This window comes from Podarcis filfolensis, assembly GCF_964270895.1.
Source record: "Podarcis filfolensis genome assembly, chromosome: 5".
Taxonomy (NCBI): domain Eukaryota; kingdom Metazoa; phylum Chordata; class Lepidosauria; order Squamata; family Lacertidae; genus Podarcis; species Podarcis filfolensis.
Window position 1 is genome coordinate 77,470,966 of NC_139608.1, and position 13,722 is coordinate 77,484,687.

General features: G+C 43.7%; 2 protein-coding genes across 6 annotated transcripts in view; one reads left to right on the forward strand and one right to left on the reverse strand.

Annotated features, from left to right (window-relative positions):
• LOC310762984 (uncharacterized protein) overlaps positions 1–12,167 on the forward strand; it is a 62,419-nt gene extending 50,252 nt beyond the window's left edge. For all 4 annotated transcript variants that reach the window (XR_014548335.1, XR_014548336.1, XM_083614904.1 and 1 more), the window contains exons 2-4: positions 5,543–5,600; positions 8,656–8,796; positions 11,803–12,167. Coding sequence is in view for 2 of the 4 variants with exons in the window: in XM_083614904.1 (XP_083471030.1) it covers positions 5,543–5,600; positions 8,656–8,796; positions 11,803–11,825 (222 nt within the window). In the remaining 2 variants the exon portion in view is untranslated. The remainder of the gene's footprint in view (positions 1–5,542; positions 5,601–8,655; positions 8,797–11,802) is intronic.
• Positions 5,824–13,722, reverse strand: part of NRG3 (neuregulin 3) — a 577,425-nt gene continuing 569,526 nt past the window's right edge. For both annotated transcript variants that reach the window (XM_083614719.1, XM_083614718.1), the window contains 2 exons: positions 11,756–11,926; positions 5,824–8,432 (listed from right to left, as the gene is read on the reverse strand). In XM_083614719.1, the coding sequence (XP_083470845.1) occupies positions 7,928–8,432; positions 11,756–11,926 (676 nt within the window). In that variant the 3' untranslated portion in view covers positions 5,824–7,927. The remainder of the gene's footprint in view (positions 8,433–11,755; positions 11,927–13,722) is intronic.

A 13,722-nucleotide genomic window follows, 5' to 3' on the forward strand; every position in this document is an offset into this window, starting at 1 on the left:
TTGGTCCTGTGGCATCATTTGAGTGCATAAGCCGACGCACATTTTTATCAGTGAAAGTTCTCCCTTCCCACCAAATAGCTAAGGAGAATAGCTAAGCAATGAAGAACTTTTGAGTGAAGGCCCACAGGCAGGGCATAAATATGATAAATTTGGGGGCTGTATGTTGCATCTCTATGTATTTTATTTTTATGAGAATAAAATATCCTCTCACCGTTCCAAAGAATGCACCTGTGTTTATAGGCTCCTTACCTGGAAAATGTGCTTGTCTGTGTCGTCAGACAATCATTAGCTTGAACCATTGCCATTGATGCTTTATTGAAATGTAGGGGTGATAAATGACACATACACAAATGAGCACCTGGCCCAATCCATCCCACCCCACAAAGACTGTGGGCCTGAATTTTTTTTAATAATACAGGGGGGAAACACAGAAACAATTTCAACTTCTTTAAAAAATATATATGAAAGAAGGAAAAAGAAGGAAATATGCAGCCCAATCCGACACATGCTTTCTTAGGAGTAAGTCCCACTGAGTTCAATGGGAATTACTTCCAAAGAAGTGGTACATAGCATTGAATCCTACTTGCAAACTATTTAAAAATTATATTTTTATGCATCTTTGTTAGAGGCATGTACAGGAAATTCTGCTTTGCTCCTGTTGTGTTTCTCTTTTAGACTTGATAGGAATGTTTTGTGATGGCGCTGTTCCTCTAAATGCAACCCTGTGGCTCTCAGAGTGCAAGCAGCCCTTGTTCACAGTTTTTAATTATTCGCAAAGAACGAAATTATTTGCAAAGAAGCAGATAAACTGAGCAATCCTATAGGTATCTGCTCAGATGTAAAGCCTGCAAATTCAGCAGGGCTTATCGTAAGACAAGTGGGTATAGGACTGCAGCCTTTCGTTTGTGCATTTCTGAAAAGATGCTCAGGTTTTCAGCACTGGTTCATGGAACTGATCCTGCTTTTGTCATATTTACATTTTAGATGTTGAATATGTGATAGAGCATGCGAGACTCTTACCTATGTGCTGGTTCGAATCTAATTTACTGCAACATTCAGGGTTAAACCCACTGTTTCAAGTTTTTGTTTCCAACAGTATTGGGAACATTTGTACGTTTAAATGTTTGCATGTTGAATATTTTATCTGAACTAATGTTCAAATAGAGACCACTTAACCCCAGGAAGACGGTGGCTATGGTAGGACATCCAGTGTTTTGTCACTGATGACTGCATGACTCTTGTTGACCCCAACAGATTTTTCACATGCAAAATAAAGGGTAGCCCACACTGCTGTGAATCAGAAGGGAATGATTCATTTCCTCAGAAAGCATCCTTCACCAATAGGTCACAATATCACAATAGATCAGATCCAGCAATAGATCAATGATCCTTGCTTCAGTAGGAGCGGGACACTTTCTGTAGGCCGAATATCTGTTTAGCTCTATAAAACCCATTTGCACAAAGCTGAAAACCCCATTTGGATAATCTTTTATTGGACTTATGATCATTGAAAGAGACAAATGCTGCATCTGATTTAATCACCAAACAATTAGAGTTCTCATCTGCTAACAGATCTAAATTTCTTTTCTCTTTAAATAGAAGAACAATGAGAGTTGCATATCACCACTGCAAATAGTTTTGTTTGTTAGTTCCCGGAAGCAAATAAAATGAATTCAACAAAAAAGGATGAAAAGTAGTTTAAGATGGCAGGCTGTAGTTTTTGAAACTTCAACTACTATTGGCTTTGAGCTCTCTGGCTTTGTTGAATTGTTATGAGTCCTCTCTACTCATTGACCCAATTAGGATGATCATATCTTGGCTTGATAAGCCCAGAGACCAATGAGCTTTTTGTCTGAGCACTCAGCCCCTGTTCTCCTCCTTTTGCAGTCCTCTGTAATCAAACCTCCAAGTCTCCAATGAAACATAGTTTCCAGTTCCCTCCAAACTGGGAGACCATAGCTTGCCAATTTCAGAACAAGCCAGAATCTTAAACCAACTTCAAATTGTGATTTGTGATCCTGACTTGTTCCGAAGCTGCAAGCACAGCTTCCCGGTCCGGATAAAGTGGGATGCAATAAATAGGAAGCTGGACATTTAAACCTGCTCCTGCTCTAAACATTCTTCCTTGCTTTTCTTTAGAGCACCCTCTCTCCCTCCCTTTATTATTGTTGCCTCTTGAAGGGGCTGAGTTGGGTTGGGGGGGTGAGATTCCTTGATTGTCCTTAAAGATAAAGGTAAAGGACCCCGATAGTTAAGTCCAGTCACAGATGACTCTGGGGTTGTGATGCTCATCTCACTTTACAGGCTGAGGGAGCCAGCATTTGTCCACAGACAATTTTTCCAGGTCATGTGGCCAGCATGACTAAGCTGCTTCTGGCGAACCAGAGCAGCACATGGAAAAGCCGTTTACCTTCCCGCCGGAGCGGTACCTATTTATTTACTTGCACTTTTTTGGTGTGCTTTCAAACTGCTAGGTTGGCAGGAGCTGGGACCAAGCAATGGGAGCTCACCCCATCGCGGGGATTTGACCCGCCAACCTTCTGATCAGCGACCAAGAGGCTCAGTGGTTTAGACCACAGCACCACCTGCATCCCTTTGATTGTCCTTATGGTTCTGCTATTTGTTGCCTGGCTTCTGGTAGTGGCATGGTATGGCAGCCTGTTTGGGGCATTGAGTATGGGCAGGTAGGGAAGTGGTGGAATATAGGGTAAACTGAGGCATTGTTGGGTTATGGGCACTTTTCAAAGCTTTGCCAGGGTGCATGGTGAGGTTTAGGGGTGCCTGTAGGCTTGGCATGCGCATGTTCGGTGAACACTTGACAGCGGGACCTAGTGTTACTTGGACATATTTCTTTGAATTTGGATAGTTGGTTTATTGTTGCTTTGCAGTTCCTCCAACTTGTCTCATGCGTCTTCTTTTGGGTTTTGGGGCAAATGGGTGGTTGTGTGGAAGAGTTTTTGGACAGATTTAATGTTTGTTCCCAATTGAATACCATTTTCTGATTCATACTCCCATCGTCTATTTTATAGAATCATAGAATTGTAGAGTTGGAAGGGACCACAGGGGTCATCTAGTCCAACCCCATGCAATTCAGTAATCTTTTGCCCAATGTGGGGCTTGAACCCATGTTCCTGAGATTAAGGGTCTCATGCTCTGCTGACTGAGCTATCCCTGGCCAAACTTACATGTTACTCCCTTTGAGATGTGCATGCTCACATATCATTTCTGGAAAACCTGCGGTCCTCCAGATGTTGTTGAACTACAACTCTCCTAATCTTTGACCACTGTTTATACTGGCTGGGGCTTAGGAGACTTGGAGTCTAACAACTTCTGCTCTCCACCTATGTTACAAATCCTTCAGTGGGGTCACATTCTTATGAGTCTCCATAGCAGTCTCATTTCAGAGAGGCAACACCAGTGTGCTCATAGCTGCAGCACTGCAGTATCTTTAGGTCCCACCTTCCACTGATGTGTTACTACACAGTGCATCCATGAATGTTTTTTCCCTGTTGTGGGTGGGAGTTGCACCCATTGGCCGCAACTCAAGATATCAGTGCATCGTTATAGTTATTTAATGAATTTTCCTACCACCAGCTTCCTCTCCCAATTTCCTTTATGGACTAGGTAGCTCAACAGCTGGGAAATGCCCAGAAGACTAGAATTTGCCGACAAGGGGCAATTTCTCTTTCAGAATCTCTTTCAGAACCAAACTGCTTTTGTATCTTGGGGATTTACTTAGCAGTTTCCAGATGGTGGAGCAACTGCTAATGGGGCACTTTACAAAACAATCATGTTGTGCATTTTGAGTGTGTGTGTGTGTGTGTGTGGAAATGGTACACAGTGGCTTTATTCATTGAATGGATTGTTTATGTAAATGAAATGCATACACAAAAGATCACCATCTAGTAGGTTTTTGTTTTTTAAGGAATTGGATGTATTCTGTGTAAGCTATTTCAAAATTGTACTCTTCATATTTTACAGATTAGATTGCTTGAAATGCTATGCATATCAGGAACAACCATTTGTGCACACCTAACATACGCAAGCACATTTGAGTACCAATCATAGGCGCCAACGCCCTGGGTGCCCGAGCACCTACAAAATTCCCCATGAAGTGGCCAGGCACCCACAAATTTTGGTGCCAGGGTCATGCATGCTGTATGGCACCCATGGCCCCAGGCACCCACAGTCATGGGGCCAAACTGGCACTTGTGGTGCGAATGACTGTTCAGCGTCACAAGGCATAGGGAATGTCTATAAGATATTTTATGGTCATCTTAAGATATGAGATTTTTCCTCATGAAACCATTAAAAATCTCCAAATACTGTCAGTACAGGTGATAGGCACTGAATTTCTGCCTTGATCAATGGCACACCTAGCTTGGACCAAAGCCCAGGAGTTCTGAAATATTGACTAATGAAATCACTGGCTGTCGCTTTCTAGATGGATGCCTTCCTGTGCCTTTGAAATGACCTGTTTCACATGATGGTTAAAGCAGAGCAGAATTTTTCCTAGTACCTCCTGAATTTGTGTACGTGTGTGTGTGTGTGTGTGTGTGTGTGTGTACATACAGCAACCTGCTATACTATTTTGTGCAGTCTGAGTAAGGAATTAAAATGCTAGACTGAAGTGAGGGTGGGGTGGGGTGGGGGGAAGCGTTCATAGTACAAACTGTTAATTCAGATTAAGATTTACCCATGCCAGCATATCTTGACACACCTCCCCTGCATCGAATTTGTGAGATGAAGTTGTATTCTTAACAAATAAGTACACTAGTCTTTCAGATGGTTAATATTAATGTCTCTCTATTCAAACATGCTGAAAACTGAATAGAACAGTTAACATATAACAGTCACACATCCTTTGCTGGATACAGAGAGCATTGCTAACACAAATGGAAGATTTCCCACCGTTTCAGATCTTCATCTCTCATGTCAATTAAAAAAAGAAACCAAGAAACCACATCAACTGACCATTAATACATTGCTGCTCTGCTCTTCCTCCTTTTGAGGATGGCAAAATGATAGAATGCTTTAAGAAAGGCATTGCCAAAATCAGATTTGTTTTTTTTTCTCCAGCAGAAATCACGCAGTGTGTTTCCAGTAGATTTTTAAGACTGGTTAAAAGGGGAGGTTCTTTGTTTGCTCCCCACTCCAGCAAAACAGCCAACTCTGTGTTCATTGTCTTTTCCTATGATTCTGGGTAGCACCCAACCCCTTTTATCCAATCTTATGAGAACTTCTGACATTGGTGGAAAAGTATAATTTGTGGTACCATTCTGGATCAGATCAGTCAGAGTTTGCAGTGAAATACCGCTTTAGTGAAAACACACAGCAAAGATTAGAGCCATAGAAAGTTATGTAAACAAGACAATTCCATCAACATTGGGGAAAAACAAAAAAAAAAGGATTTGTGTGTCTACGGATTTTGAATGGTGTCGGGGATTTGTGATTGGCAAGTAAAACAAGTGGCATTTTTAAAGCATCTTTATCCAGTTCATTTGACGGGGAGTAAAATATTGCTTTCTTCTCATTATCACAGGAACATATCTGCTGTGCTATTTTGGAAACCTGGCTCTTGAGAAAACTTGGGAATCAAGGTAATGCAGTTTTTTATAACAATATTCTGGCTGTGGATTAGAGTATTAATGTATTCCATCTATATAGTGTGCATATATTTTAGAAAATATGATGTCTATCATTAAAGAGGGAAGGCTGTTTGGTCTATTTTTTTCCTTTTCTTTACTATAGAGAGTAATTTGTACAAACAATTTAAGCAGATGATACTCTTGTTTAAAAAATAAAAAAGTACTAATACATAGGTTGTTACTGAACACAAGTTCTTTATTCTGATGCCATATTGTGGTTTGTGGTTAAATAAAAACAATACAAAAGAAATTTCAAGTTCTTAGGAAAACCCCAACTGGCAAGTTTATCTTATTTTTAAGGACCTGATTTTGTGCTCACCCAGATCTCCATTAATATCAATGAATATTTTCTAAAACCACTTTGGCTCAGTGGATTGCACAATGTGTAAAAGAAGCGTCTGAGGACAGATTGCTGCTAATGTGTCCATTCAAATTCAGGGGTCTCCCTACATTTAGGATTGTGTGATCCAGGTTTTAAGGTTGAAAACCTAAGGGCAGCTCTGGCCTTTTACAATTTGCAGGGAGAACAAGACTTATACTTCCCATTTTCATGTAACCCCTGAAGGAAAACCTGCACACGTCCCATACAATGAGATGTGCAGCTTTTGCTAAGGATGATATGGAAAAGCAGGAAGTGCCAGAGAGCTGAATTTTCTGTTTTTATCATCCAATGCTGCTCTACACATGGACAATGGGAAATTAACATATACAAACTGAGCATTTCCTCTCCGAGGGGCCCAAAGGAACTTTGGATCATGTCCAGTGAAGATGCTTCACTTGGTTATGGATCAGGTTGAAAGTGAATGGGAATATTAGACATGAAAGTAAATTAAAGTGACAATCGCATATATATATGCCGAATACAGAAACGCACAAGATCCTCCAGGCCCCTGGACAAGGAGTTAATAAAATTAAAACGCACACGTATGCACATACTTGAGCAGTCCCTCTGGAGTTCACAAATGACTTCCAAGAATAACATTCTGACAATACTCGAAATTCCATGGCAAACGTAATGTGGTTTAAGGTGTGGGCTTTTGTTGTGTTGTTTGAAAATAAAATGAAATAGGTAATATACACACAGGCTGCGTATCTGCCACGAGTAACCTTCCTCTCAAGTAGAATTTTTTTTTCTGGTTTGAAATTAAGAGGGGGAGGAAATTGTTTCCAAATAAAAGTCGTTGATAGCGAGTGCTGAAGTGAGAAGAAAACATCCTTAGATTTACCTACTAGAGTAGTGCTCATTTGGATCAAACCTCCTGGTATTAAAAAATAAAAAATAAAATACCATAAAGCATCCACACTTGCTGAAGTGCTAGAATTTAAGTCTTGACGTCACACATTCTAGTTTTTGCAGGAGAGTAACATATTTGCATTAGGGATATGCTTAAACTCCCCTGAGAAATGTTACTAGACTTACCAAAACCCTTTTGGATTCCTGCAAAGCATCACTGGAGGACGACCTAAATTTCCAAATCCCCTTCTCCCTTACAACAACCTCCTGCATTCCTGGCAAAGCTGCTATGACTTCATTCAGAATTCCTTGTTTGTTTTGCTTGTGGAACGAATGGCCAAACTGACGTTGGATTTCATTTCCAGTGATATTTTGGTACGGCTCATTCGGATTTGTTTTACAAATCTGGATCAGTGACAAAACTCTTGTGTTAAAAACAGTGGTCTGAATTGTGGAGGCTGTGGGAGCCAGGCTACTCAAAAGGGATTGTGGTTAGGAGGCATGGGGGAGCACTGGGCACAATGCCAGTGTCACCCAAGCGAGCCCCATTGAAACAGCGAAATAAGAACAGCAACTGTGCTCTTGCTCCCATTCATTTCTGTGGAAGATGTGCTGGTAAAATGCCCAACAACAGTTCTCATGTAGCACTCTTCTGAAATTCATACATCTAAGGTGTTGTGCCAGACTAAACCTTCAAACAGGACATCTGTAAAATTGTGAAACTGTGTTTTGTAAGCCCGGAGAAAACAACAGAATAAGGGGTGGGAGAAAACTGGAAGAAAGGAAGAAAAAATAAATAAATCAAAATTTCTGATTAAGTGTTTTCCCTCCTGGTACCTCTCTTTCCCTTAAAAAAATATTTTGTTAAAAAACACTGTTATGAGGGCGATAGACTATTTGGTTTCTTCTAAGTAGATGCTCTTAAATTAATGCATATAAATAATTTGTATTTAATTTCCTCTCTTTCCTGTTTAGCAAAGCTTCAAATGCACAGATCCGTACATCCCTCCCACCCCCCCACCCCTACCCCCACCCCCGGTCAAAGTCACTTGACTGATGCTGAGTCTCTTTTCATTTCACTTTTTAAGACAAACTGTGCCTCTTGTTCCGATTTCACCACAGGACTCATGGGCAGAAATGCTGTGTTTTCACTTGTACTGTTCTTGGCGTCGGCATTTGACAGCGCAAAGTCCTCCGACCTCCTTGTGTCAGTCAGGATTCGGATCTGCTCCTGGACAGTTTCTAACAATATTTTGACTTCTTGTTGTTCTGCAATAAGACAACTGCTGGCTGGGGCACTCACATTAACAAGTTCAGTGGAATAGGAGTTTTTGCACCATTTGATGCCTGTTATGTCTGAAACGTTTTGTGTCTGCATGCAGGCTTCGTCTAAGCCCACCGAAGGAATGATGGGGACGGAACTGGCCCGTGGAGATGGATAGCCAACCATATCCTTTGGAGCCACGCTATTAAAATAAGAGCTTGTCTCTCTTGAAGGCAGTTGCATATTTATTGAAGTATTCTGTGGTGTTTTTAAACCAGTAGATAACCTAGAGGAGAGGAAAGGTATGAGACGTGTTAGCTTTTCCGAAAGGCACACTGATACAGCAGGATAGATAAATTCATTTCACAAAAATGTATTGGGAGATGCATGGGAAATTGCACAAGTCCCTGAGCAATTGCACTAGACTTACTGAAATTCCTTCACCTTTTCTTAGCTGCTCTGCCTCCAAATTTGCTTCAGATTTAATTCTGTGAAAAATTAATTTTCAGGGACCAGGGTGCCTGAAGGGAAACTTCCTTCCTGTTCCATATACTCAAGTCATATGAAATCTGGCAAGTGGTCAAATGAGGATCAGACATTTTCGATAAGGGCAACCTCCCCATGGAACTCTCTGCCAGGGAAGATTGTTGGTAAGTTTTAGAAGCTGGTGAAAGTTGGTCATTCTGTGGGCCAATGCAAGAAAACTGCCCCTATCATGACAATGTAAGTTTGCCCAACAGTCATGTTTAAATGGAGATTCCTGCATAGTCAGGTTTTTTTCTACCCCAACACAGGACCGTTATGTTAAATATATTGGATTAATTCATTTTATCTTTTGGTGTTTCAGTACCTTATTCCTCGCCTCTATTACAGTCTTAAGTTTAATACAGTCCACTCGTGCTTTCCCATTTCTGTTGGCGAAAAAATTAACACCCAGCTATTTGAATTAGTCTGTCTGATCAACCGAGTGGCATTTAGCATCCAGTTGTAACATGGTTTATGACAAAAAATAATAGCTTTGTTTGAGCATAATTAATAGCTAAATGTTTTGCCAACCATAAATCACCCTTTCCCTCTGCAGTCTTCATAGCTCTAGTGGATTTTGTGCCAGTGGGATCATATTGTTTGGAGCTGGACTTTGGAGTGGGGGAACCTGTTGTGAACTGATGTGTATCAATCCACTCAGGGGATGGTTTATCCCTGTAGGTCACGGCATGAGCAGGGCTTTTTTTTCAGCAGAAACTCACTGGAACTGCGTGCAGCCCCTCTAAGTTAGGCCCCGGAAGTGGGAGGAGATGCCTCATGAGGAGCAGGGCTGGGCGATATCTGTTTTCCAACATCGTAATATACTGGTGGTGCTGTGGGTTAAACCACAGAGCCTAGGTCTTGCCGATCAGAAGGTCGGTGGTTTGAATCCCTGCGACGGGGTGAGCTCCTGTTGCTCGGTCCCTGCTCCTGCCAACCTAGCATTTCGAAAGCACATCAAAGTGCAAGTAGATAAATAGGTACCACTCCGGCGGGAAGGTAAACGGCGTCTCCGTGCACTGCTCTGGGTCGCCAGAAGCGGCTTAGTCATGCTGGCCACATGACCCAGAAGCTCCCTCGGTCAATAAAGCGAGATGAGCGCCGCAACCCCAGAGTCGGCCACGACTGGACCTAATGGTCAGGGGTCCCTTTACCTTTACAAAACACTGCAATATGGCAGTATATCACAATGTTGGAAAGGAGCTTATGTCAAAGCAGCGGCGGATGAGGCAGGCGTCCTAACACTCAGTTTGTATGCCTGCCTCATCCGCTGCCATGGCATAGGCGGGGGGGGGGGGAGTGAGCAGGCTTCCTCTCCATCACAGGGAGGGAGAGACAACCTGTTCGCATCTCCCCTCACCCATCCCAAGGCAATGGTGGGAGCTGAGGCAACCTCTGCCTTGAGATGGGAAAGCTCAGATGGGGTGGCGGCTGTGCTGCTTTGAGCCTTCTTGCCCCCCAGCTGAGCAAGCCCCATGTCCCCTCCAGCATGTATGAGCCGGAGGGACATGTGGCTTGCTGAAGTGGAGGGAGGAACAAGCTGCATTGCAGCTCTCCGACGCAGCTTGTTTCTCCATCTGCAACAGGAGGGCAGAGTCCGGTGGCCGTTTCACTCAACGGTATGTCGCTGGTGAAACCACCACCGCTCCTAATCTGCCTCCAGTGCCCAGTGTGCTGAGGGAGAAACAAGCTGGAGGCAGTTTTACCAGTGATATACTGCACGGAGTGAAATGAGCATCACACTCTGCCCTCCTACAATGCAGAGGGAGAAACAAGCTGCCTGCTGAGGTGCCAGTATAGCTTGTTCCTCCCTCCACTTCTTTAAACTGCTTGGCTGAGGAACGTGCTGCTACCCTTGCCTCAGCCAAGCAGTTTTACGGAGCCATGAACTGCCAGTGGTGGGTGGGGTGGTGCCTCTGTTAAAGTTCTCCCCCTCCCCAGCTGTGATTGCGTTCCTGATTGCTCACAAGTAGGAGCGGGGGCACAGTGCGGGCCCCGGGCAGATGCAGCCTTGCTTGGCTACTGCCTGCATCCAGGAGGGGGGCTGCATTTTTCTCTCAGAAAGACACAGCCTGGTCCTCCCACTGGATGGCATCCAGGCTGCTCACCGCAGCCCCAGCCCAGTGGGCTGGGTCTCACACAGAGCCTGACAGGCTCCCTGCGCTTAGGTACTGTCACCCCATCTTCAGGGAGTTGGGGATGAGGTAGCTTGCCCCTGCCCCCAAGCAGCAGGCTGGGGCCAGCTGCATTAGCCCCAGCCCACTGGGGTGAAAGTGCCTCAGCTCCCGCAGTGAGAGCGGAGGCAGTTTCACCCCGTGCCAATGCAGCATCTTTCAACATGGCGGTTGATTGCCAAACCGCGATGTTGAAAACACAGCATTGCCCAGCTCTAGTGGCTTTGTTAAACTGCTCCGCTGAGGTGTGGGCAGCCGCATGCCCCTCAGCGGAGCAGTTTAAGGAAGTCCCCTGCCTGTGCTGCCTCTTTCTTCTGTGTGAGGCAGCCCCCCCCCACCCCGAGGGAGGATGCCTCTGGCTCATGAGGAGATTCCACCACTCCCCAGCCCAAAGACATCCTCTTTGGGCTCTGAGGTGGGTCTTCTGTGGGAGGTACATGCTGGCACTGGGCATGAGTATAAATGAGTGACATAAATATGCCATGAGCACTTTGCTTGCCCTTGGTGCAGGCCTGATACAGGCCTCATCTCAAGAAATACTTCACACCCTGAAAAAAGGTCAACATGCAAAGCACGTTGCTAGCAAAGCATGTTCACATTCCTGAATGGAGGCCTCCAAGCTAATGGTGGTATAGGAGGCAGACAAAGAGATGGCCAGGGTCAGTTATTCACTCACTATCACAGGTCTGGCAGGAGGGGGTGCCATTTTGTGGTTTTCCTCAGGTGCCAGCATGTTTTGGGCTAACCTTGGCCCAAAGGGAAGGGTATTGCTGAAAGCTACCCAATAAGCTTTGGTGTTCATTGAATTTTTTAAGACACATTTTTTTCATCTTTGTCTACTTTTTCCCGTTTTGCTTTAGTTTGAAGCTGATGGAAACATTGGCTAGCTCCTGTTGTTTTTCTTGCCTACCTTTGACAAGGTATTGTCTCCTGATCTGTGATCCTTGACTCTTCTAGTTGTTGGTATGCTGGTCCTGTGATCCCATTGAACCTGCCCCGAGGTAAGGGAGGAGTCCTCCGAAAGGCATTCCTGTGGAGCATCCCGGTTCGTTGACCTGGGCTGCAGCATGAAGAGAGACTTCTGGGAACAAGGACACAAGAGAAACCATCAGCGCTTTCACCATGTAAACCCATGAAAGATGAAATGCAATATTACTAATTCATGGAGTGCAGCATTTTAATCCTGTTTTTTTTTAATAAATGCCAGTTCTAAATTCTACAGAATTAGTGAGTCACAATTCTAGCTTTAAGTTCTACCCTTAGTTTTCTGCTCCTACACCTGGAGAAATAGAATAAAGAGATTGATGCTACAAATGTTGAAAGCATTTGTTCTTGTGAGAATGTATTGTATGCTTGTCTGATTCACCCACTGTGGCTAGCCCTGCTTCTGGGGGCTCAAGAGTTCAAATAAATCTGTGGGTAATTCAGACATGGCAATGGATCACTACAGTAATGCCTTTGATTCAAGAAGCTACAGCAGAGAGATGTTCATAATGGTATGAGGTACTTTCTCCTGCTAATGCCTGCAGCGGGATAGCGTTCAAAAGCCACACCCCTGAATCACTGCCAAAGTGGCAAAACAGTGTAAGGAGCAGCCCCTTTCAACTGCATTTACACAATTGTTACCATCAATTAGCTCTTGTTCCAGACTCTGAGCTACACCATCACTTTTCCATTGAACAAAGCTGGAACTTGGAGCAGGCATACTCTAAACAGTCAAATATACCCAGCTCTTCCTCGAGGTATGTGACAAAAATCACATATTCCAATTAATCAAGCAGTGGCTCTACGACCACAAAAGACAGAGCTTGTTACCTCATACTCCGAGATCTTGTTCTCCCGGGGGCTTAGGTATCACAATATCCTACAGAACCTGTGCCAAATATCTAAAGGATCTACTACTCCCTTCCCATCGAAGAGCCTTTATGCTTGCAAGACTAAATGCTTTCCTCTCTGCAGTGACCAAAGGCAGATTCTCACACATTCCATTTCAAGCCCTAAGGTGTGTCTGCAATCAAGAAGTACCTGATTCAATGGACCACATTCTCTTAGATTGCCCTGTACATGGCAGACCTTGCCAACTGATGCTGAGCAAAATGTTGGACCTCCAGCCCACAACTCCGAGAAGAAGCCAAAGAAGGTTTCTCCTGGCAGATCAGGACAAAGATTACTGCTTTAGTAGCTTCCTTTTTAGCCACAGTTTTACCCAAAAGGGTTCCCAGTGAACTATCATTTTGGAAAATAGACAGGGCATTGCAGAATATCCAAATGCACATGGCCATAGTGGGACCTTATAACCCTTGATAGCTTCACCCTTGTCTTTTTAATTATTCCAGTTACTTGAAACATGCCAATAAAGGTATTTGATTGATATACCCAGCTCTAGATCCTCCAGAAAGCACCTCTGAAGCAGACATGTTGACAAGCCTAAGATGAAGCCCAGATCAAAAGGACATGTCTGCCATGTGACAAGTGGGAAGAACAATTATGAATCCATGTGTTTTGGATCAGGACATCACTGATGCTCCAGAAATGGATGAGAAAACAAGGCCAACTTCCTGACACCACATTCTGTCCACATACTAATTCTATACTAGTTAGGGCTTCAGGGTCAAGTGAGGTCCTCTTAAGGAGGAAACATATCGCTGTCCTTCAAGGCAGAGGGTACTACCCCCAGTTAAACTACAAAGCATTCATCACTCCCTGGACTCGGTCAACATCTACTGTCCTCTGCCTTCTTCATTTGTGAGAACCAATCAATTTACCAAGACTGTTGACAATCTAGGTTGTCATCAGTTAGATGCTCGAAATGTTGGTTCAATGTGGACACCATGTCTGGATGAAGAAACTGGTTAAAAAACAAAGCCATGCTCACAT